This window comes from Mytilus californianus, unplaced genomic scaffold (assembly GCF_021869535.1).
Source record: "Mytilus californianus isolate M0D057914Y unplaced genomic scaffold, xbMytCali1.0.p SCAF_9, whole genome shotgun sequence".
NCBI lineage: Eukaryota > Metazoa > Mollusca > Bivalvia > Mytilida > Mytilidae > Mytilus > Mytilus californianus.
In genome coordinates this window covers 61,118,138-61,140,564 of record NW_026262745.1, presented here as the reverse complement: position 1 = coordinate 61,140,564, position 22,427 = coordinate 61,118,138, and the positions used below count along the sequence as shown (strand labels likewise).

General features: G+C 33.6%; 1 protein-coding gene across 1 annotated transcript; it reads left to right on the top strand.

Moving 5' to 3' along the window:
* Positions 1 to 666: 666 nt before the first annotated feature.
* Positions 667 to 22,157, top strand: LOC127716181 (uncharacterized). The gene is made up of 8 exons (XM_052222306.1): positions 667 to 2,053; positions 3,903 to 3,983; positions 10,462 to 10,740; positions 11,388 to 11,580; positions 15,111 to 15,215; positions 15,939 to 16,123; positions 19,790 to 20,045; positions 20,873 to 22,157. Exons 1-8 carry the CDS (start codon positions 719 to 721, stop codon positions 21,196 to 21,198), a joined length of 2,760 nt encoding a protein of 919 aa, XP_052078266.1. The 5' UTR covers positions 667 to 718; the 3' UTR covers positions 21,199 to 22,157.
* Positions 22,158 to 22,427: the final 270 nt, after the last annotated feature.

Sequence of the window (22,427 nt, the reverse complement as noted above, 5' to 3'; positions counted from 1 at the left end):
CAGCAAGACTCTGGAACTCCTTGCCAAATGAGGCAAGGAGCTTATAAACTTTTGGCCAGTTCAAAACTTTTATCTCCACCTGGTGTTTTTCAGAAAGTTGTACCTGCAGTTCTTGTAAATAATGTAACTCCTTGCTGCCACATGACTTGACCTTGAAGCCTGCTGTTTGTTTTATGTTTTTATTTATTATTAATTTGCTTTGCTTTAATATGCATTACCTGTGCTGTAGCTGCTTGTAGTCTTTTGCTTGTGCTTTATAGTGTTTAATTTTGCATGTGCTACTTGGATACACATATTGTGTGTTACTATGTGCTGATATTTGCTTTAATATATATCTTGCTTAGCTTTTATTTTGCATGTGCTATCTATGTATTAAACTGTTAAAAGGAACATGTATGTGCTGTCTGTATGTTTGTGTTGTATATGAATATAATGTTATTACATGTATGTTTTGTTTATTAGTATCAGTCGGTTAAAGAGCTCATGTTCCTTGTTATTATGTCATGTATGTATATATGCAACCCGACTTTAAATAAAGATTACTTTACTTTACTTTACTGTTAACCTTCGTTCCTCGTGTTTTCTTAAACCGGAAGTTGACGAAATTGTAACCAAGAACTGCGCATGACATTGACCTCTGACACAAAACGTAAACAATAGCACGTGGATACTACACGTGTTGTGATGCGTAAATCAATATGGATTGCCGGCAATTAAAATGGATCTAACAAAAGATAAATTAGATAAAGTAAAGATCAAGGCAGAGGAAAGAATCACCGACTGGATTGAAAGTTGTCAAAATGCTGGAATCACTCGCCTGTATGACCAGTATGGAACTGCAAATTTTAAAAGGATAGAATATAAAAAAGATGAGACACAGAAAAAAGAAAAAAACGCAGTTCCTTCAAGATTGAGACCATTGAAACCAAAAAAAGGTGTAGAAATTCAGAGGAAATCTTTGGATAATAGAACAAAAGAACTCGATCATTCAAAGAAGGATAAAGGAGACAAAAAATCCCAAAGAAAGTCAGTTAAAAGTAGGCAAGGCAGGGAGGATTCTATCAGTCGGCATACCATGGATATCCAATCAGATTCAACTAGAAAATATAGGGATAGCGCATCGATTTTTAGAGAAATGAACAACAGAAGCTCACATAATAGAAGTTCGTTCAAAAGCAGTGTTTGCAGTATGGATGCTATTTCACTGATGTGTGACGAGCCTAAAGATGATCATTTTGGTGGATTTCATGGAAAATTAGATAAATTTAAAGAGTCCGACCTTAGTTTTCTGCAATTTACTGATACAACAAAAACGAAGATATCAAAGAAGGGCTTTTCAAAAAAGATGGGTACTAAGTCCAGGTTTGATCCGCTGAAATTACCAAAGAGGTTTCAAATAGAAAAATCGAATATGAATACAATAGCAAAGGCGGAAAAAACATTTTATGAATATGAAAAAAGTGAACATTTTAAACCAGGAATGAGTAAAGTGGGAGGAAATAAAGACAGACGTAAGAAAATCAAGATGCCAGTCGAATCTGAATGCATATCAGAGGAAGACAGATCAAGTTCAGAAGGAACTTTAGAACCCATGAGACTGCCAAGGGCCTCTATACAAATTTCAAAAGATATTCCGCTAAAAGAACTAAATCCTACATGTACTTCACCAATAACCATACAAATATCTACAGAGACGCCACCACCTGGTTCTCTGTCTAGACCACCTTCAACATTTTCTCAAATCCCTGTGACTTTCACCATAGATACAAATTCTGTGAATGAATACGTTAAAAGATCGAATTCTCCCTTTGCCAAAGAACCATCTACAACAACAGACGAAACAAGAGCCAAATCATCCTTCGCATTGTGGTCTTCGACCACATCTCCTTTAGCACTGAGGCCATCGCGAAGTGAAATAAACACTCATAAACCATTACTTAGACTTGGGCTTGCTCCATCATCGTTGGGATTGAAAAGAAACAAATCGCGTCTGAGTCGTATCAATCTATCTGCTACACCTTCCTCCGTCTTGCGCACGGGAAAATCCTCTACGGTAAATCTATTTGCAAATAATAAAAAGGGTACTGCAGGGGAAATTTCTATCCTTTATCAAAAGCAGTCGTGCATCCAGAATGTTAAGGGGAAAGGCTATTGTGGGTTAAACATAAAAAACTATGAGGTCTGTTGACATTATGTAACAGTAAATTTGGTCCGGTAGTAAAATTTGTCCGCCAGACTTTTTTTCCTAGTTAATTAAGTCCATGACCATTATTTTACTTGGAATTTAAGTCCGGTGACAAATTTTCCTAGGAAAATAAGTCCATAGCTAGTAAAATATGTCTGACACTTATTTTCCTAGGAAAAATTGTCCTAAGACTTGTTTTTCTAGTAATTTTTATTATATTTTAAAAATTATTGCAAATAAAAAAAACAACATATTTTCTTAGTTAATATAATTGGAAAGTTCCATTAATTTTTCCTATTAAAATAAAGGACATGGCCGGACGTTATAACCTAGGCATGTTAGTGACATGGACATGATATCCTAGGAAAATTAGTCTGGGGACATAAATTTTATTAAAATATTAATGCACAACTCTTAAACAATATTAAAACATAAAAATTGAATTTCCATTGTTTACATGTAAATAATTTGTTTCATTAAAATTTTCCTTTTAAAATAAATGGCATGGACATTTTTACCTAGGAATATTAATGACATGGACATGATTTCCTAGGAAAATTAGTTTGGGGACAAACATTATATTTAAAAAATTGAAAGTTCCATTAATTTTTCCTATTAAAATAAAGGACATGGCCGGACGTTATAACCTAGGCATGTTAGTGACATGGACATGATGTCCTAGGAAAATTAGTCTGGGGACATGAATTTTATTAAAATATTAATGCACAACTCTTAAACAATATTAAAACATAAAAATTGAATTTCCATTGTTTACATGTAAATAATTTGTTTCATTAAAATTTTCCTTTTAAAATAAATGGCATGGACATTTTTACCTAGGAATATTAATGACATGGACATGATTTCCTAGGAAAATTAGTTTGGGGACAAACATTATATTTAAAAAATTGATACACAACTCTTAAACAATATTAAAACATAACATTTATATTTACCTTTTAAAATAAAGGGCATGGACGTTTTTACCTAGGAATATTAATGACATGGACATGATTTCCTAGGAAAATTAGTCTGGGGACATGAATTTTATTAAAAATATAAATACACAACTCTTAAACAATATTAAAACTTAATATTTAAATTTCCAATATTGTATAAATGCAAATGATTTGATTCATTAATATTTCTCCTATTAAAAAAAGAACATGGACGTTTTTACCTAGGAATATTAATGACATGGACTTGAATTCCTAGGAAAATGAGTCTGGGGACATAAATTACTAACATCGGACTAAAAATACTAGTAAATTCTGTAACCATGGACTTTTTATACTAGTAATATGTGTCCGCCCGGACATATTTTACCAGGACAAATTTATCACTTACATTTCCGTATGAAATGCAAAATGCTTAGAATCTACCAATCAAAATGAAATCGTTCAACCAACATCCATTCAAATACCGTGGGCAAGTCAGAGTCATGTTTTCTTAACTTTTTTATATTCTAGTATTATAAAATATTGTTTACAAATGCCTTCAATGATAGTGGGTCTGGAATGGGGTTTTTTTTTGGGGGGGGGGGGGGGGGAGTCCATCATATATGTATTCTTTATTTTTTTTCCGCCATTTTCTCTATTCTTTATATAATTTGTCCATTATTCTCTATGTTTGTTTGTTTTTATATTTTAGCACCCTATTCTATTCTGTAAACCCCCATCCAAACCCTCATGACACGTTTTCAAAATGCTATTTTCAGTTATTGTCACGAACTGTCAGCCGCAGGTTTCCAGGTGGATTTCCAAGTTCAACAAATGTCTCTGTTGCAGAGGACAGAAAGGTAAGAATTCGATATGATTGAAATACAGATTCTTTGTCCAAGCTATTTTCGACTTATGAGTTTGAATGTCCCTCTGGTACCTTTCGCCTCTCTTTTGCTTACAAGGATCTGAAAACTTTCTGTTCTGGTAATTATTACATCAGCCAATGAAATTTCAGACTTCAAATTTTTGAAGGTGTGTAGTAATCCGACAAAACCAGAAGGTTCCGAAAGGTCTTGAAAACAGAAAGTAGAACGGAGCGTTTGCAGATCCGTATAAGCAAAGCTATCACACAGGATCCGTATTTCAATCAGATTGGTAAAAATTGAAACCGAGATAAAGAGTACAATTTCCCCTGTGTTTGTGTCATTCACAAAGTTAAAGTCCAAACATTTCCCAATCTTCTTAACATTTGATTATTAAAGGGTCTCTATATTTAATAAATTTATATATTTTTATATAATCAAAACATAATTCAAGGCTATACATACTTCTGTTTTTTTTATAGAAAAAAAGGACAGCATTAAAAACTCATCGAGAAAAACGACTATGTTCATTCTGTAATACAGTGGAGGATGAAAATCATTTCATTTTATATTGTAAAAGAATTTCAAAATTTAGAGGTGACTAATCGGGAAAAGTGTGATAAGATATACAAGATTATAATTCATGTCAAGGAAATGACAAAATTTAATAACTTCTCTGTCCATCAACCTCAATAATAGAAATATAGAAGGCGTAGGGACCTTTAATAAGTAGGCTTTAGCCCTTGTCAACTGATTATTATAGTTTGTTCTTATGTTGTACTGTTACACCACTGTCCCAGATTAAAAGAGGGGGGGGGGCGCCTTCAAACTAGTTTAACCCCGCCACACTCTGTATGTGCCTGTCCCTAGTCAGGAGCCTGTAATTCAGTGGTTGTCGTTTGTTGCTGTGTATCATATTTGTTTTTCGTCATTATTTTGTACATAAATCAGGCCGTTAGTTTTCTCGTTTGAATTGTTTTACATTTGTCATTTCGGGGCCTTTTATAGCTGACTATATAAATATATATATATGCGGTATGGGTTTTGCTCATTGTTGAAGACCATACGGTGACCTTTAGCTATTAACTTTTATGTCAATTGGTCTCTGGTGGAAGGTTGTCTCATTGGCAATTATATCACATCTCCTTATATTCATATTTAGAACTGAGGGCAGGGGACTCGTAATTTATTGTTATATTATATATATATATATATATATATATATATATATATATATATATAGATTCTACCACTGCATCGAGTGTGATACGATATTTATCCACTCGAGACAGTTAGATTTTCAAATTTAAAACGCGAGGCTCACCGAGACGGTTTTAAATATTTAAAATTTAACTGTCGAGAGTGGCTAAATATCGTATTACACGAGATTTGGTGGTGGAATCTGTTTCTCTAATGATTTTCAAACAATACGCAGGCAAATTTATTCCTTCTTTTCGAATGATCTGCAAAAAGATGTGTTCTTTCTATGTGACGTCATCAGGCATGGTCGCCTTTTTTCATGCCGTCACAATAGGAAATTCAGAGGAAGGCAAGAAAATTCGACGTCATAATCGGATTTTAACCAACGAAGAACTGAGATCAAACGAACCACACGTTGATTAATTTTTTTTTATACAATGGGTGCAGAAAGGAATAAATTGACGAAGAATTAGAGAAATATATATATATATATATATATATAACATTACTGAAGAGACATTAATTGTCGAAATCCGGATATGGTGTACAAATTTTTGCACCTCATGTTTGCGATTTACCATCTTTTCCGCAAGTTTATTGTTTTCTGTTTGGTATTAAATTAATATAATTAAGATCCATTGTGTTACATCTGTGATCCGTTTATTTGGCAATCGCCATGGCAGTCAGCAGGGTTTAAGAACATCCGTTGTTCGACCTGCTAGTCAAATATACTTTTTCACTTTTTTGGTCTTTTGGAAAATGTTGTTTGTGCTGTATTTAGACCCCTCTACAAAGAAATTTGTTTTGCATGCATACGTATAAAAATTGCGGTTTTTATCCAACGCAATCATAGGTTTGAACGTTGTTTTCAATTTAGACTTGTTTATATTTTTTCGTTTGGGCTTGTATTATATTTTCCTTCGGGTTTATATGATCCGTTCATCCTATTTCGACTCTTCAAAATTCAAGAGTCAATCCCAAATTGAGGTAAATTATATATGGCCTTCCAAATACCGTTTCGATTCCTAACATTACTGAAGAGACATTAATTGTCGAAATCCGGATATGGTGTACAAATTTTTGCACCTCATGTTTGCGATATACCATCTTTTCCGCAAGTTTATTGTTTTCTGTTTGGTATTAAATTAATATAATTAAGATCCATTGTGTTACATCTGTGATCCGTTTATTTGGCAATCGCCATGGCAGCCAGCAGGGTTTAAGAACATCCGTTGTTCGACCTGCTAGTCAAATGCGTTTTGTTAAAATATACTTTTTCACTTTTTTGGTCTTTTGGAAAATGTTGTTTGTGCTGTATTTAGACCCCTCTACAAAGAAATTTGTTTTGCATGCACACGTATAAAAATTGCGGTTTTCATCCAACGCAATCATAGGTTTGAACGTTGTTTTCAATTTAGACTTGTTTATATTTTTTCGTTTGGGCTTGTATTATATTTGCCTTCGGGTTTATATGATCCGTTCATCCTATTTCGACTCTTCAAAATTCAAGAGTCAATCCCAAATTGAGGTAAATTATATGGCCTTCCAAATACCGTTTCGATTCCTAACATCACTGAAGAGACATTAATTGTCGAAATCCGGATATGGTGTACAAATTTTTGCACCTCATGTTTGCGATATACCATATTGTATATATATATATATATATAAACAAGTCTAAATTGAAAACAACGTTCAAACCTATCATTGCGTTGGATAAAAACCGCAATTTTTATACGTGTGCATGCAAAACAAATTTCTTGTTAGAGGGGTCTAAATACAGCACAAACAACATTTTCCAAAAGACCAAAAAAGTGAAAAAGTATATTTTAACAAAACGCATTTGACTAACAGGTCGAACAACAAATGTTCTTAAACCCTGCTGACTGCCATTGGCGATTGTCAAATAAACGGATCACCGATGTAATAAATGGATCTTAATTTTAAATTTAATACTAAACAGAAAACAATAAACTTGCGGAAAAGATGATATACCGCAAACAAAAGGTGCAAAGGTTTTTGTACACCATATCCGGATTTCGACAAATAATGTCTCTTCAGTGATGTAAGGAATGGAAAGCCCAACAATTTACCTCAATTTAGAATAGACTCTTGAATTTTGAGGAGTCTAAATAGGATGAACGGATCATATAAACCCTAAGGCAAATATAATACAAGCCCAAACGAAAATATATAAACAAGTCTAAATTGAAAACAACGTTCAAACCTATGATTTTATATATATATAAAATGACTGAATAATAGCCAACGATAAATCTTTCGGGGCGATGGATCATATAATTATGATACAGTACACTTTACAAAATATAATATATAACAAGTCTAAAAGGGTACAACATCACCAAAAAATAATAATAAAATGAACAAATGTTGAATATTTCGGATAACAGATATCCTTCATCAGTATGATCACGATGTAAAATGAATCATATCAATCTAGTCTGATTATAAAACTAGAGCAAATCTTGAAATTTATATAATAAAACAGTCAAAACTGAACATCATAGAGACGCTTGTACAATTCTATTTTTTTTAACCATGACGTAGGTTATGTAGCTATTTACAACAGAGACTGCAAAGATATGCCTCAAATAAAAATAGATATGTGCGATATGAACTGGTACAACTCTAAAATTTCAAAGGTGACGACAGTTAAGATGTTACAACAACGATTGCGTGGAAATACATTCCCAATACACAGCACTGACTGATCCAAGCTAGTATAATATTTCAAATTTAACAACGATGGAGTAATTAAAACAGAAGCTGCGTATTTAAACATCCCAAATAGATAACAGTTTGATAATGATTAAAAAAATAATAATAAATTTTGACTAAGGTTAAATAATTGAACGTGACTGCGTACTTATACATCCCTCCCAAATGAATAGAACCCTGTAATTTAAACTGGTATTAATTAAAAAATTCCTTAAAACTGTAAGAGTCCAGTACGGAAGCCTGAGTTACTGGAAACAAGTGATGGTAGGAAAATGAGTGATAGTAGGGAAAATGAGTGACTCATTCTATGTTTTTTTCATTTATGCCCTCTGGGGAAACTGTCCTTAGCTTTCTTATCCAAAACCTTTCCCGAGCGAGTCTGTCGGCCCTTGACCAACCCTCGTTGTGGTCTATGATTGTGATGGTAAGGTTTTTGAGATCAGCTTGGCAGTGCCCAGGTGATCTCAAATGACGACTTACGGGGAGGTCGGGCTTGCAGGTGTAGTCACTTCGGTGGCCATTCATGCGTTTGTTGAATGGCTGTTCTGTCTCGCCAACGTACTGCATGCCACATCGACACTGAAGAAGGTATACAACATTCTGGGTTTTGCAAGTTACATTGCAAAATATAGTGCACACAGACCCAGTGGAGTGGCAAGTTTTTTTTTTTAAGTATTCAGTATTTGTTGGCAAGTCAGACATCGTCTGTTACCACACGACTTGCACCATCCTGCAGTTAAACGTTTTATTAGAGGAGACGTCAGCTCTCACAAATAGGTCTTTCAGACTTGCTGGTCTCCGAAAAGCTAAGACAGGAGGCTTGGGAAAGATCTTGGACAATTTTGGGTGCTTGGCAATAATTTGTCAATTGGCACGGATCAAACGTGAAAGGTTAGTAAAGGCGGGATTGTATGTTAAAACAAACGGAACTATTTTGCTGTGCCTCTTCTGTTATATATATATATATATTTAGACCCCTCTACCAAGAAATTGTTTTGCATGCACACGTATAAAAATTGTGGTTTTTATCCAACGCAATCATAGGTTTGAACGTTGTTTTCAATTGAGACTTGTATATATATGAATAGATTGTTTCGCTTTTGTATTTTCTATGGATATGTTTTACCTATGTTTTTTTTTATATTTATTGTTTATTATGGCGTTCATTATATCACAAATCGGTTATGCTTTATATAACAATAAAGTATTTGTTGTTAAAAGAATTTTAATACAAAATTGCAAATGTTATAAGTTTTTTTTACCCAACGGTATTTGTTCCCGCAACATGATATGCAGCTTTTCTTTAAACTTCATTATGGTTTTTGGTAAGGATTTCCTATACATTTTTGAGATAATTAAGTACTATAGTACTCAAAATTAGCCAAAGTCTGTCAAATTTGTGGTTTTGGGCGATCTTTGAACGGTTATAAATTAATGATAAATTTATAAATCTTATTATTTTAGAACCCGAAGGTTTAAAATAGAACTATGACATCGCGAACTTTAGAATAGATTGAAAGTCTTTTTTAAAAATATAAAGATTCAAATAAAGATCTACCAATTCGGACCCTCAATCATGGCGGAGAGGCTTTCTAGTCTTGGATAATGAAGTAGGATTGAGCCCATTAAATTTATGTCACCGCCCATCTAAGTTTTCTTTAACAAAAGAATAAAAAAAGGGATAAATTATGATGAAAAAAGAAAAAAACAAAGAAAGAAAGTACAAATTATAATTGTGAAAATAACGATCAAAATCTTGAATAAAAAAAATGTATTAAACTTCATAGTCATTGATTTTGCTTATCGTACAATTGCTAATTGTTGTTTTCTAATGGTCCGCGGTAGCCGAGTAGTCTAAGTAGTTCATATATATATACTGTATCACTAGCCTGTCACAGTGAGGTTGTGAGAATTGACTAGAATTGCCAGTTTTCCTACGGAAGGTCGGTGGTTCTCTCCAGGCACTCCTTCTTCCTCCACAAAAAAACTACAACAACAAAAAACTGAGCGTCATGATGTAGCCAATAGTACTGAAAGTGGCGTTAAACACCAACAACAATCAAGCAATCATCTAATGGTCAGGAGCTGACAACCACGCCAGTTGGACTGGTGTATAGGTGTCTCATTGGCAACCAAACCACATCTCCTATGTTTAAGAGCAAAGGCCTAAGGAAACAGAGGATCCAACTGGTAAATTTTGTACAGACGAACCAGCAATCAATAAACAAATTACCAATATAATAAGAATCAGAGGCGGATTTAGGAGGGTAGACAAGGGGCTCGGACCCCTACATAAATGATAAATGCATAGACTGTTTAAAAGTATTACTTCTAACGTTGGCATACCAGCACTCCCCTTTTCAAAATCTTGAATCCGCACCTGACAATTGGACCAAAAATATTTGTCGATTTATTTTTGGACCACATTATATACGTTTGTTTTAAATGATGTATTAGAAGAGATTCGAATGAATGAATAACGAAGGAATGAAGGAATGAAGTAATTTTTATTCATTTATGTTTTTTTTTCTAGGCGGTTGTTTTAGAAAGGTTTCGAAGATTTACTAATAAATTTATATGCGTGTCTCGTCTACTCAATGCTGTAAAGGCGAAAATGAAAATGCAAACTAGGGAGGAGATTAGTTCGGTAAAGAAAGAAGACGAAAAGAGCCACAAAAGTAATGTATTGGATTTTGATGTCAGCTATTTCAGAAGTGCGACAACATCATACGGCGGACTTTCCCATAGAGCTAGGGATGCCTTATGGAAAATGGTACACCAGCGTACAGAAAGAGATATACGAACTCTCAAGGTATTTAGTAAAAAGAGGATAACACGTGTCCATCCGAATTTTGTCGTAGGGATCCAGGCTCCCCATTATGCATATGTTTTCCAGGCTCCTTTAAAATAACTAGTTTGGGATCCTGGCTCCACTGATAGGACTCCGGGCTCTACTGATAGGCCCGAGTCCGAGGTAGGGGTCATTTCCCACAAGCGTCCGTGATACAAAATACTAATGCATCGTTTTTTAGTGAGTTAATCCGCTTCATTGAAGCAACTTTACATAGAATTAGAAGCAATCGTCCATGGCGTTATCAGTTTATTTTCAACTTATGACAATGTATGAGTTTGAATGTCCATTTGGTATCTTTCGCCTCTCTTTTACGGTTGTTTAATTAATTGTGGAATATGTTTGAGTTTGCTTGACTGAGGCATTTGTTATTGGAGGTTTAAAGCATACCTTTAATAGTCAATTTAATTTTTTGAATTAAAAAATCTTATGGCCTTAATTATAACAATTAATTGAAATTTTGAAACTTTGAAACTTTTTATTTCACTAAAGGCCTCACATGAGGTATGATAGTACAAACAAATAATATAAACAAACATAATGCATACACAAAATTAAACATGTGTACATGTACAGAATTATCCAGGTTCCTTGGTCTATATTCCTAGGAAGTTATGGATCGTCTCCCCTTCTTCAACAAATATCCCAAGTCTATAAAGGCAGACTTGGCCAGAATGTTATGGTATGACCGCTTTGAAGACCAGAGAATTATCATAAAGCAGGGAGACATCGGAACCCGGATGTATTTTGTTGTTTCTGGATGTGTAAGTTTACAGACGACAGATATAGATCCGAGGACTGGTACGTTTTTACTTATATATATTGCATTGAACTGTAAATTGTAACATCTTTTAACTTTTATATACAGGCTATCAACGCACTTTTATTTAGATTAGTAATCAATATAATATTGCATTTAAGGTGCACATATAGTCATCAACTTTTGGGGGTAGTTTTTCTTGGAACGGAACACTTCAATTTAACAGTATCAAGATAACAAGAGGATTAAGACAGCAACTTTAACAAAAAATAAATACATCTAGCTGTCAATACAATTAATACACTTATTTCTTTTTAAGCTTAAAAATCACACCCAATTATAGTGGAATAATGAAATAATTCAATATAACCAGTTGAATATGATATTGTACAGATAACTTATTTTGCAAGGATAATTATACTTATATATGATGTACATAAATAAAGTAGACAAGATGGAGAAAATCCGACGAAAAGGGCGGGATGAAATAAGGGGGGGGGGTAAAAAACTTAAGAAGAAACCAGTCTGAAAACACCACATCGTGGCCGAAGGAAAAACAACAAAACTTATTAACAGTAAGAAAACAAGAATGCACATGTTTTCGTGCTTAGAATACACATAATCGTAATTCAAAGTATTGAAAAACAGGACTGAGTAGGTATAAGTAGGCTAACGATGGTAGTCCGTCGGAAGGGGACGATAAATGGCTGACCCGTGTTAAGAGAGAGTCATATCTCTTGCACGTAAAAAACACCCTTGTAGATTTCGATAAAGAGCAGGTTAATGCCGCTACAAACAGCACTCGCACCCGCAAAGTGGAAAGGGATTAATATAAGTTGCAATTACTTGTTTCCCAATCCACTATAAATAAATATGTTTAAACTAAACTAAAATATGTAGGCTGACAGATCCAAAAAGCGCACACGCACTACTAATCATTACTGTTTTGCTGCTGAAAAAAATTGGAGTCAAACTGTAAGTAGTATGAGAAAAGTATGACAAAATGTTTTAAGGTAGTTCAAAATAATTGTTTACTGAAAATATCAAAGCATTGGCAAACACAAAGTCGGTGTCTTACCGATCCGAAAAAATGTACCTTGTCCGTCTATCCGATCTTGTGTCGAGGGGCGTAAAGGGGGGGGGGGTGTATCTGCACGGAAGAACGCGAAATAAAATTGCCATTTCACGATGAACGAATAATTAAAAATTTCTTGCACGTTGATCTTTTTACCGATTTCACGAAACACGGTGAATGACGAACCTTTTTCACGGCTGCACGTGAAATAAAAATGGCAAAACACGTTGCACGAAAATAACCCTTTACCACCCTCTGTGTCCGTTCTTTATATTTCCGTCACACTTTAAGTTTCTTTTGAACTGACGTTGATGATTTATAACGTGTTTCAGTTGAATCTGTTAGAGTGAGACATCACCATCATGCTTATTTAATACGCCGTGAATCTGTTAGAGTGAGACATCAGCATCGTGCTTGTTTAATACGCCGTGAATCTGTTAGAGTGAGACATCACCATCATGCTTGTTTAATACGCCGTGAATCTGTTAGAGTGAGACATCACCATCATGCTTGTTTAATACGCCGTGAATCTGTTAGAGTGAGACATCACCATCATGCTTGTTTAATACGCCGTGAATCTGTTAGAGTGAGACATCAGCATCATGCTTGTTTAATACGCCGTGAATCTGTTAGAGTGAGACATCAGCATCATGCTTGTTTAATACGCCGTGAATCTGTTAGAGTGAGACATCACCATCATGCTTGTTTAATACGCCGTCTCAGAATCTAAAGGACTATTGGTAATTGCTTGAATGTTCACACCCCATAATGAAAATAACGTCATGTCATTGGTTGAAGTTCCATAGTCTAATACATTTTTAACCATTCACAACGTTCTGGTGTAAACTTTTGAGGATAATACCCATCGTTCAAACCACAACTCAGTATGATTTATGGTTTTTTTATATAAACTGGAAAACTGAATGGTATGAGCGCTTGCCAAATATTACGAAAACGTCTGATGACTTTTTTTTTATGTTTATGGCGTAGTTGGGTTGCTGTCTCATTGACTTAGAGTCCGCATTTTCTTTTAATCACACCCTTTCTTAAAAGAAAAGTCATTTCTTAAGAAAAATCCTAACAAAAACAGTAGTTTAACGATTCAAGTCAAATTTTGTACATTGATTAAAAAGAGACAAATCTAGGCAATAAACATAAACTAAGGGACTCACATGTACCCCATCATCGCTAGCCAAGGAGATCTGGATCGTAACCGGATTAACTAGCGAAGATGCATGAACCCCAAAAGGATCGAGATGTGCAAGGTGCGTCGGCAGTTGAAGGGTCTCCTGCTATGCATGAAATGCAGCATGATCTCCAGTCATGCGAATCCAGATAGTTACATTGTACTGAAACGCATTTATCCTGCAATCAGCTAACTATTGTACAAATAACAGGTACACAAATAAATTTTTGCTTTATTTGTACTTGTACCATGATATAAAGTCTCCTGTTACCCCGCTTCCATGTTGAGCAAGCGGTAATAATGATATTTCTTTTTACGTACCAGTTCATTTTGGGGTCCTCTTCGCGGTCTGCGTTTAAACTATGTCGATTTCTTTGAATAATTAGAGACAATGATTTAGATTTTAACAACTAAAGTTTCAAGTGTTGGGTGTAAATTTCAGGATAAAAACAATATATGTACATTGTCGGAAAATATAAAATTTATTTGTACTCGCTACGAAACAGGAGAAAAGCTCGGCGAGCCTCGCTTTTCGTCCTGTTTCTAAATAAAGGCAACAGTGGTATACCGCTGTTCGAAATTCATAAATCGATTGAGAAAAAAACAAATCCGGGTTACAAACTAAAACTGAGGGAAACACATCAAATATGAGAGGAGAACTACGACACAACAGAAACACAACATTAAAATGTAACACACACAGAAACGAACTATAATATAACAATGGCCATTTTCCTGACTTGGTACAGGACATTTTAAGAAGAAAAAATGGTGGGTTGAACCTGGTTTTGTGGCTAGCCAAACCTCCCGCTTTTATGGCAATGTTAAATATAACATTAAAATGACAACATTACATGACAGGACTACAATACAAATAAATGGGAGAACATATAGGACAGAGAAACATACGAATAATAGCTAACAAAAGGTACCAGGTTTAAAATTTAATACGCAAGACGCGCGTTTCGTCCACACAAGACTAACCAATAACGCTCAGATCAAAAAAGTTCAAAAGCCAAAACAAGTACAAAGTTGAAGAGCATTGAGGACCAAAAGTTCCAAAAAGTTGTGCCTAATATGGCTAAGGTTTTCTGAGTGCATGGGATAAGAACATCCTTATTATTTAGAATAATTTATACTTTTGCAAACAGTAAATTTATAAAAATGACTATATAAAAGATATAAATGATAACACCGAAGTGGTGACTGACTACAGAACTCATACAAATAAATTTTATATTTTCCGACAATGTACATATATTGTATATATATGATACACGGTCTCTCGCGTAATATCTTTATTCTTTCAGGCATCAAGCATGTTATTCATCTGAAAGATGTTAAATCCGGTGCTACGTTTGGAGAACTTGCTCTCGTTAGAGACATGAAAAGAAACTATACGGCAGTGTGCAAAGGTAAATAACTCTTACAACGGGGATCTTTTATTCTGGGAAGGAGATGTGCACTTACTGTATAATTATAATGAGTGGTAGGATGAATCGCAGGAATAGTATTTCAAGCTTGGTTTAATATATAATAACGGTCTCAAAATTCAGACAAAATATCATAAGGTTATTGATTGGATCAAAAATATATATTCAACTTATCATGCAGATTTCGACATTTTCCTTAGATGAAATTAAAAGCACAGTCGTAAATACATAAGATATTTGTCAAATCTTTTTGTCTCTTCATGAAATAGCGTATTATCATATGCATGCATGGTAGCTTTAACTGTATATTTTGTTAAAAATATATGAATAGGGTTTTCGTTTTGTTTAAAAAAAATAAAATAAAAAGGATGGCCGGGGTACTGCTTGCCTCAGCTGCTCATCCCTAAATCAAAACGAAAAAAGACATTCATTTCATTTGCAGTTTTGATTCATTTAGTTACTTCAACATTTCAAGAAATACTCTGGTCATTATAATGCCTTATAATGTTTTTAACGGTAGGCCCTCCATACACGAAGCAGTGATAATGCAAATACGTATGATTTGTGTGAATATTAATAGAATAATGAGCCTATACTTTACCCAGTGTACATTTAAAGTCTTTGGACACTGCTTCTTGTTTAGTGGACCCCTTAAAATTATTTTTTTGTTTGATTTGTCTTTTTGTCTTTTTATACATCTTATAGGTGATAGCGAATTTTTAAGTCTAAGCAAGGACGAGTTTAATAATGTCTTACGGCACCAATATGAAGAGAAATGGCAGCAAAGACACACATTTATAAAAAACCAACAAAGTTTTGAAGGAGCTTCTATTGATCAGATGAAGAGCGTAACAGACATGTCCGATATGAAGTCTTTCCCGGACAACACTGTAAGCCTTATTACACAAATATCCTAACGCAAATCTTGGGATTTACATTCCATTGGAGGTCATTTAAGCACGTCCATTATGAACAGTTTAGCTGGGAGAAATCGGACAAAAGGGACCCATTCAGTAGAGCATCCGACCATATGACTTATTTTAGAAAATTTTTTAAAGTCATATAAAACGATTAGAAAATTATTTCTTTAACATTTATTACGAATCCATAAAATATAATAGACAAAAAATATGTCATTCCCTGCTAACAGAGATACATATAATACAATTGTGTTATATGTCTCTGCTGCTAATAAACTTTCGTGTTATAACGCTGGAGTTTACCGAACATTAACATTAATAGACACAGAATCATGAGAATTTGGATGGGGTCTTTCATTTCTGTATTCTTTAATTTTTCAGGTCATTCTTCTCTATTCGGGATCATTCTGTATACCTTTTGTCCATTATTCTCTATTCTTTATATTTAAGCACCTCATTATTCTCTATTCTTTATATTTAAGCACCTCATTATTCTCTATTCTTTATATTTAATCACCTCATTATTCTCTATTCTTTATATTTAAGCACCTCATTATTCTCTATTCTTTATATTTAAGCACCTCATTATTCTCTATTCTTTATATTTAAGCATCTCATTATTCTCTATTCTTTATATTTAAGCATCTCATTATTCTCTATTCTTTATATTTAAGCACCTCATTATTCTCTATTCTTTATATTTAAGCATCTCATTATTCTCTATTCTTTATATTTAAGCATCTCATTATTCTCTATTCTTTATATTTAAACACCTCATTATTCTCTATTCTTTATATTTAAACACCTCATTATTCTCTATTCTTTATATTTAAACACCTCATTATTCTCTATTCTTTATATTTAAGCATCTCATTATTCTCTATTCTTTATATTTAAGCACCTCATTATTCTCTATTCTTTATATTTAAACACCTCATTATTCTCTATTCTTTATATTTAAACACCTCATTATTCTCTATTCTTTATATTTAAACACCTCATTATTCTCTATTCTATATTTTGTTTTGTTCGTTTTCCTTTATTCTTGATAATTTTTGTTCCTTATTCTAATTGTAATAAAATTGAGAATGGAAATGGGGAATGTGCCAAAGAGACAACAACCCGACCAAACAGCAGAAAACAGCCGACGGCCACCAATAGGTCTTCAACACAGCGAGAAAATCACGCACCCGGAGGCGGGCTTCAGCTGGCCCCTAAACAAAATGTGTACTAGTTCAATGAAAATTGACGTCAAACTAAACTCCAAAACATATAAATGAACTAAAATAAAAAAACATACAAGACTAACAAAGGCAAGAGGCTCCTGACTTGGGACAGGCGCAAAACACCCCTCATCCACACCCTCAATCATGGAGCAAGTAAAAAAATAAGTGATTGATAGACATGCAAAAGAGCAATGTTTTTTGTTACAGTTATTAAATGATTTGACGAACTTTCAAAATATAAATTCCATATTTGTTTACCCATTTTTCATCTGATTACTTTTCCCTCCGGCGCACTTGCCGCGCGGGTTGCCGGCAAAGTACCAACGAATGAAGTTCCGTGTATGGTTAAGGTACTGCAAACAGAAAGTTATCGGGAGATTAGAGTACGGGAAGACAATTATTCAATAGCAATTCATTTCTGTAGATCTTGATAAGACGCGGGATTTTCTTTTAAAAGAAAGTCCAGTGCATGCACATGTGTTCAACAGTAAAACTAACGCGTGTCTGGCGTACTTAATTTTTATCCTGGTATCTATATGATGAGTTTTTTCAGCCATCACAGTCAAGTATATTAAATCATATTCATTTTGTTGTTTAAATTTGGAGTATCATATGACTTTAAGACAGAAAAATCCGTTTTTTCACAATTAAATTATGATAGAATTGTAAATATTAATATCAAAAGAAAAAAAGGAACATAATGAAATTTCACATTCCTTTAAATCTAATTAAGAGTAATCAATGTATAAGTATGTCCAAAAGCTTTAGAATTGAAATGAAACACGTAACCGCTGAATATTAGAAAAAAAAACACCATGATCTCAATGGCGTAATGAGATCCATTGATGCATTTTGAAAACAATTATCATGATTATATGACACTGAAGATTAAAAGTTGTAGAGTGTGTTTTAATCAATTTACGATTTAAATATTTTCCAGAAAAGGGCATTGAAAATGTACTTTTTCAACATGAACAAATTAAAAAAACTAATTTTATTGAAATGAGGATTCTTTCTTGATTGCATAAATATATACTTCTTATATTTAAATGACTACAATTGTTAACTGATATAAGAAGTTTTAAATTATTGAATAATTACAGATGATTCTTGTAGATTTATCAAGAAATTATAGTCCTTATTTGAATACCTTTTATATATTTATATAAAGATTTCATATTTTGTTTTTTTTCTTTAAAAAAGATCTTGTTATAAATACTTATTAATTAATTATTTTTCTTTCAGGCATAATTTACAGAATCACTTTATGTAATGTAGATCAAAAGTAATAGGCAATGAATAAATCTCTCATTTGTACATATCAAACATCTAATATATACATTTGTGTATTCAATTATGGGGTCAAATATTTGTGTATTGAGATATGCAATGAAGGGTCTGTATAATAATGTAAGACTGAGGTTGATTAGCAATGTGGTCAATATGATTGGCATTTAAGGAGGTGGGGCATTGTAATTAAGGCTCCACCTTGTCTCTGATTGTTTGATGACCATGACAGTTGTCAATCATACTGTCATTGTATCACTACTCTCTCTGTGTGTGACACCTAATCAAAAAGACAAAAATAGCCTGCACACATTAACACACCTTAAAAGACATACATACTTGAATGAACTGCTCCAAAAATATACCCCAATTTTTCACAGTTTATATGTGCATATGTACACAGACATGAGAATTATAGGGAACTATATTTCAGTGCATGTGTATACATTTTGTAGATTAAGTAACTAATCTGTGCTACTTGTTGTTAGGGAGGACAGTACCTTAGGAAAGATTTAGAACAATTACCAATCTTTCCAAAAAACCACACTTAGAGAATAATGGGTTGCTGAAATATAAAGAATATTGAATAATGGGCAACAATATACAGAATAGAGAAAAATGGGCAAAAAATATAAAGAAAAGAGATAAATGACATAGAAAATTAAAAAACACAGAAATAAAGGACTCCCCATCCAGTCCCTCATTTAAAACCCTCAGCTTTTTTCCAAACATGGCTGTCAATGCTTTTATTCATTATAAAAAAGAAGATGTGGTATGATGGCAAATAAGACAACTCTTCACAAGAGACCAAATAACACAGAAATTAACAACTATAGGTCACCGTATGGCCTTCAACAATGAGCAAAGCCCATACCCATTGTTCTTTTTTCTTTGGTTATAAAAAATGTGAATCATAAATTTTTATTTATCTTTTTTAATCAATAATTAGAAGAGTAAGCAGTTCTGCTCCACATGTTGCACCTGTCATGTCACCCAATGCATGTACAAATCTGGAGATAAAAAAATTGTCAAGTGAAGTCTTGCTATGAACCATCTTGAAATTAATTGAAAAATACTGATATGAATTATCATTGATATATTTTAACATGTTGTATTTTTCCAGGTTATATTTGGAGACAAAACACAGTTGACAGATGCTGTCTACTTCATTAGTAAAGGAAAATGTGACATGATAAAGAAAGTATCACTGCTCAGAACTCAGTCCCCTTATCTGCGACCGTCCCTGTTTTTGTCTGATAACAAGAAAGATCACTCTGAATTTCTCAACAAGCCATACGGAAAGCACACAAGAATATGTAGAACAGAAAACCACATGTTGACAGTCATGTCTCTCTATCCTGGTGACTATTTTGGTGTTGGTATGTGAATCTATTACTATTGGTACATAAAACAATAGTTACTTTATGGTAGATACATAGTCATATGACTCATGTCTCTATATCTTGATGACGGATGACTATTTTGGTGTTTGGTATGTGAATTTATTACGATTGGTACAAAAAAATAAAAGTTACTTTATGGTATATACACATTCCTGTCTCTCTATCCTAGTGACTATTTTGGTGTTGGTATGTGAATTTATTCATATTGGTACATAATATAATAGTGAGTTTATAGTTTATACAGACATTCCTGTCTCTCTATCCTAGTGACTATTTTGGTGTTGATATGTGAATTTATTACTATAAGGAAATAAAATAAAAGTTACTTTATAGTAGATACAAACAGTCATGTCTCTACATTCTGGTGAGAGGCCTCGGTGGCCAAGTGGTCTAAGTAGTTACTACTGTAATCACTAACCAGTCAACACTGAGGTTGTGAGTTCAAACCCCGCTCGTGCGGGTGCACTCAACTCCAATCTTAATTGACTAGGATTGTCAGTTTTCCTATTGAAGGTCGTGGTTTTCTCCGGGCACTCCAGCTTCCTCCACCAATAAAAACTTGCCGCCACGAAATAGCCCAAAAGCAGTGCTTAAAAGTGGCGTTAAAACACCAAGAATCAACATTCTGGTGACTATTTTGGTGTTGGTATGTGAATTTATTACTATTAGTACATAATATAATAGTGAAGTTATAGTATATACAGACATTCATATATGAATTTATTACTATTAGTACATAAAATAAAAGTTACTTTATAGTCGATACTAACATTCAGATGCTTATCTAATTTCTCTACCTGCAGGTGAAAATCTTCAGGATACTTTTATCATAACAAATGGTAAAGTAGAATGCCTGTTGATCAACTCAGCATTCTTTGCAATAAATCTGATGATGGATCGATTGGATGAGATGAAGGATAAGAATGAGGAAAAGATACCCTCAAACCAAAATCTGTATTTGAAGTTTGAAGCAAACAGGAAGTGGACAGAATATAAGAAAAGTCTTGTTGAAAATGTAGTCAGCCGAAAACGAATTCCAAATGTTACTACTAAAGAGGATATTCCAAAAGTTTTATCAATGGCACCTAACATTCCAGACGACTTGTTGTGGAAAGACAAACCGGCTTAGGTTCCAAAAGTTACAAGTCAAGATCATTCAAATGTTTAAGCAATAGGGCCTTCCATTCTGAAGACTTGTTTGGGAGAGAAAAGAATGTCTCAATGCATAAATGATTTATTCATAAATTAATAAAACAGAAGCACTATGAAGAATTTGTTATTTTTCTGTAGGATTATATATTAAGGGAGCTACCATTTGATTTTTATTGGGGGCTAGGATGAAAAATTTTGTCCTGCATTTTTTTTTAGTTGTAATCTCTGTCCTGCCTTTTTATTTTTCACTGTATTCGGTCCTGCCTTTTTTTTTTTTAAAGTTTATCCTGACTTTTTTTTACCTAAATTGTCATCCTGACTTTTTTTTTTGCAAGTGTCTCATCCTGGCTTTTTTTTTTTACTCAAAACTCCTGTCCTGCCTATTTATTTCAAATTTCATCCTAGCCCCCCATAAAAATCAAATTGTAGTTCCATAAATCACTGAAAAAAGTAATTTTCCTGAGGGGTTTATTTTCGCTAATTTCCCTATTAAAATAAAATTGCATAATTTCCCCTCATGTAAATTTGTCCTTTAGAGGAGATCAGTATCATAGATCAGATTAATGCAAAATTAAATCTCGAAGACAGGTTTGGTCCTAGAAATTGAAAAATTTAAACACACTGAACAGCTTTACAGTAAGGCAATGAGGAGTTATTGCTGAAATATGTTTCAGTAAAAGAGAGGAACTTATTTCTTTTGCTGCATACAAATTTAAAGATATCATTGATAAGCACTCATCAGAGAATATTTGCGCAAAAAGGTAGGGAAATAAGATGTTGGTACTGGACTACAGGTATATGGGTTTTGCTCATTGTTGAAGGCTGTACGATGACCTATAGTTGTTAACTTCTACGTCATTTAGTCTAGTGGAGAGTTGGCTCATTGGCATTTATACCACATCCTCATATTTTTATATATTCACTGATAGAATTATAAACAGCTATATCATTGAAGATTTCAATTCTGAATGCAGAAATTAAATGAAGTAGTTGCAGTATGAAATGCAGGTCACAGTGACTCAATTGTTATAATTTATTTTGTATTGAATATGGAAAAACCAATATTGAAAATATCATTTATAAATCATAATGCGAATCAGCCTCTTAGCAAAACAAACCATCAGTCATTCAAGCTGCATGTATGAAATATAGGTTAAGGTGACTCAAATGCTTCTGATCAGTGTTGCACTTGGAAGGAGGATTACA

What these genes read in the sequence shown, in the direction of transcription:
- LOC127716181 (XM_052222306.1), top strand. Translation starts at nt 719, where the DNA reads ATGGATCTAACAAAAGATAAATTAGATAAAGTAAAGATCAAGGCAGAG. An exon ending in CTGTTGCAGAGGACAGAAAG is followed by an intron (nt 3,984 to 10,461) that starts GTAAGAATTCGA and finishes TTTTTTTTCTAG; the next exon opens with GCGGTTGTTTTAGAAAGGTT. An exon ending in AGTCTTTCCCGGACAACACT is followed by an intron (nt 16,124 to 19,789) that starts GTAAGCCTTATT and finishes GTATTTTTCCAG; the next exon opens with GTTATATTTGGAGACAAAAC.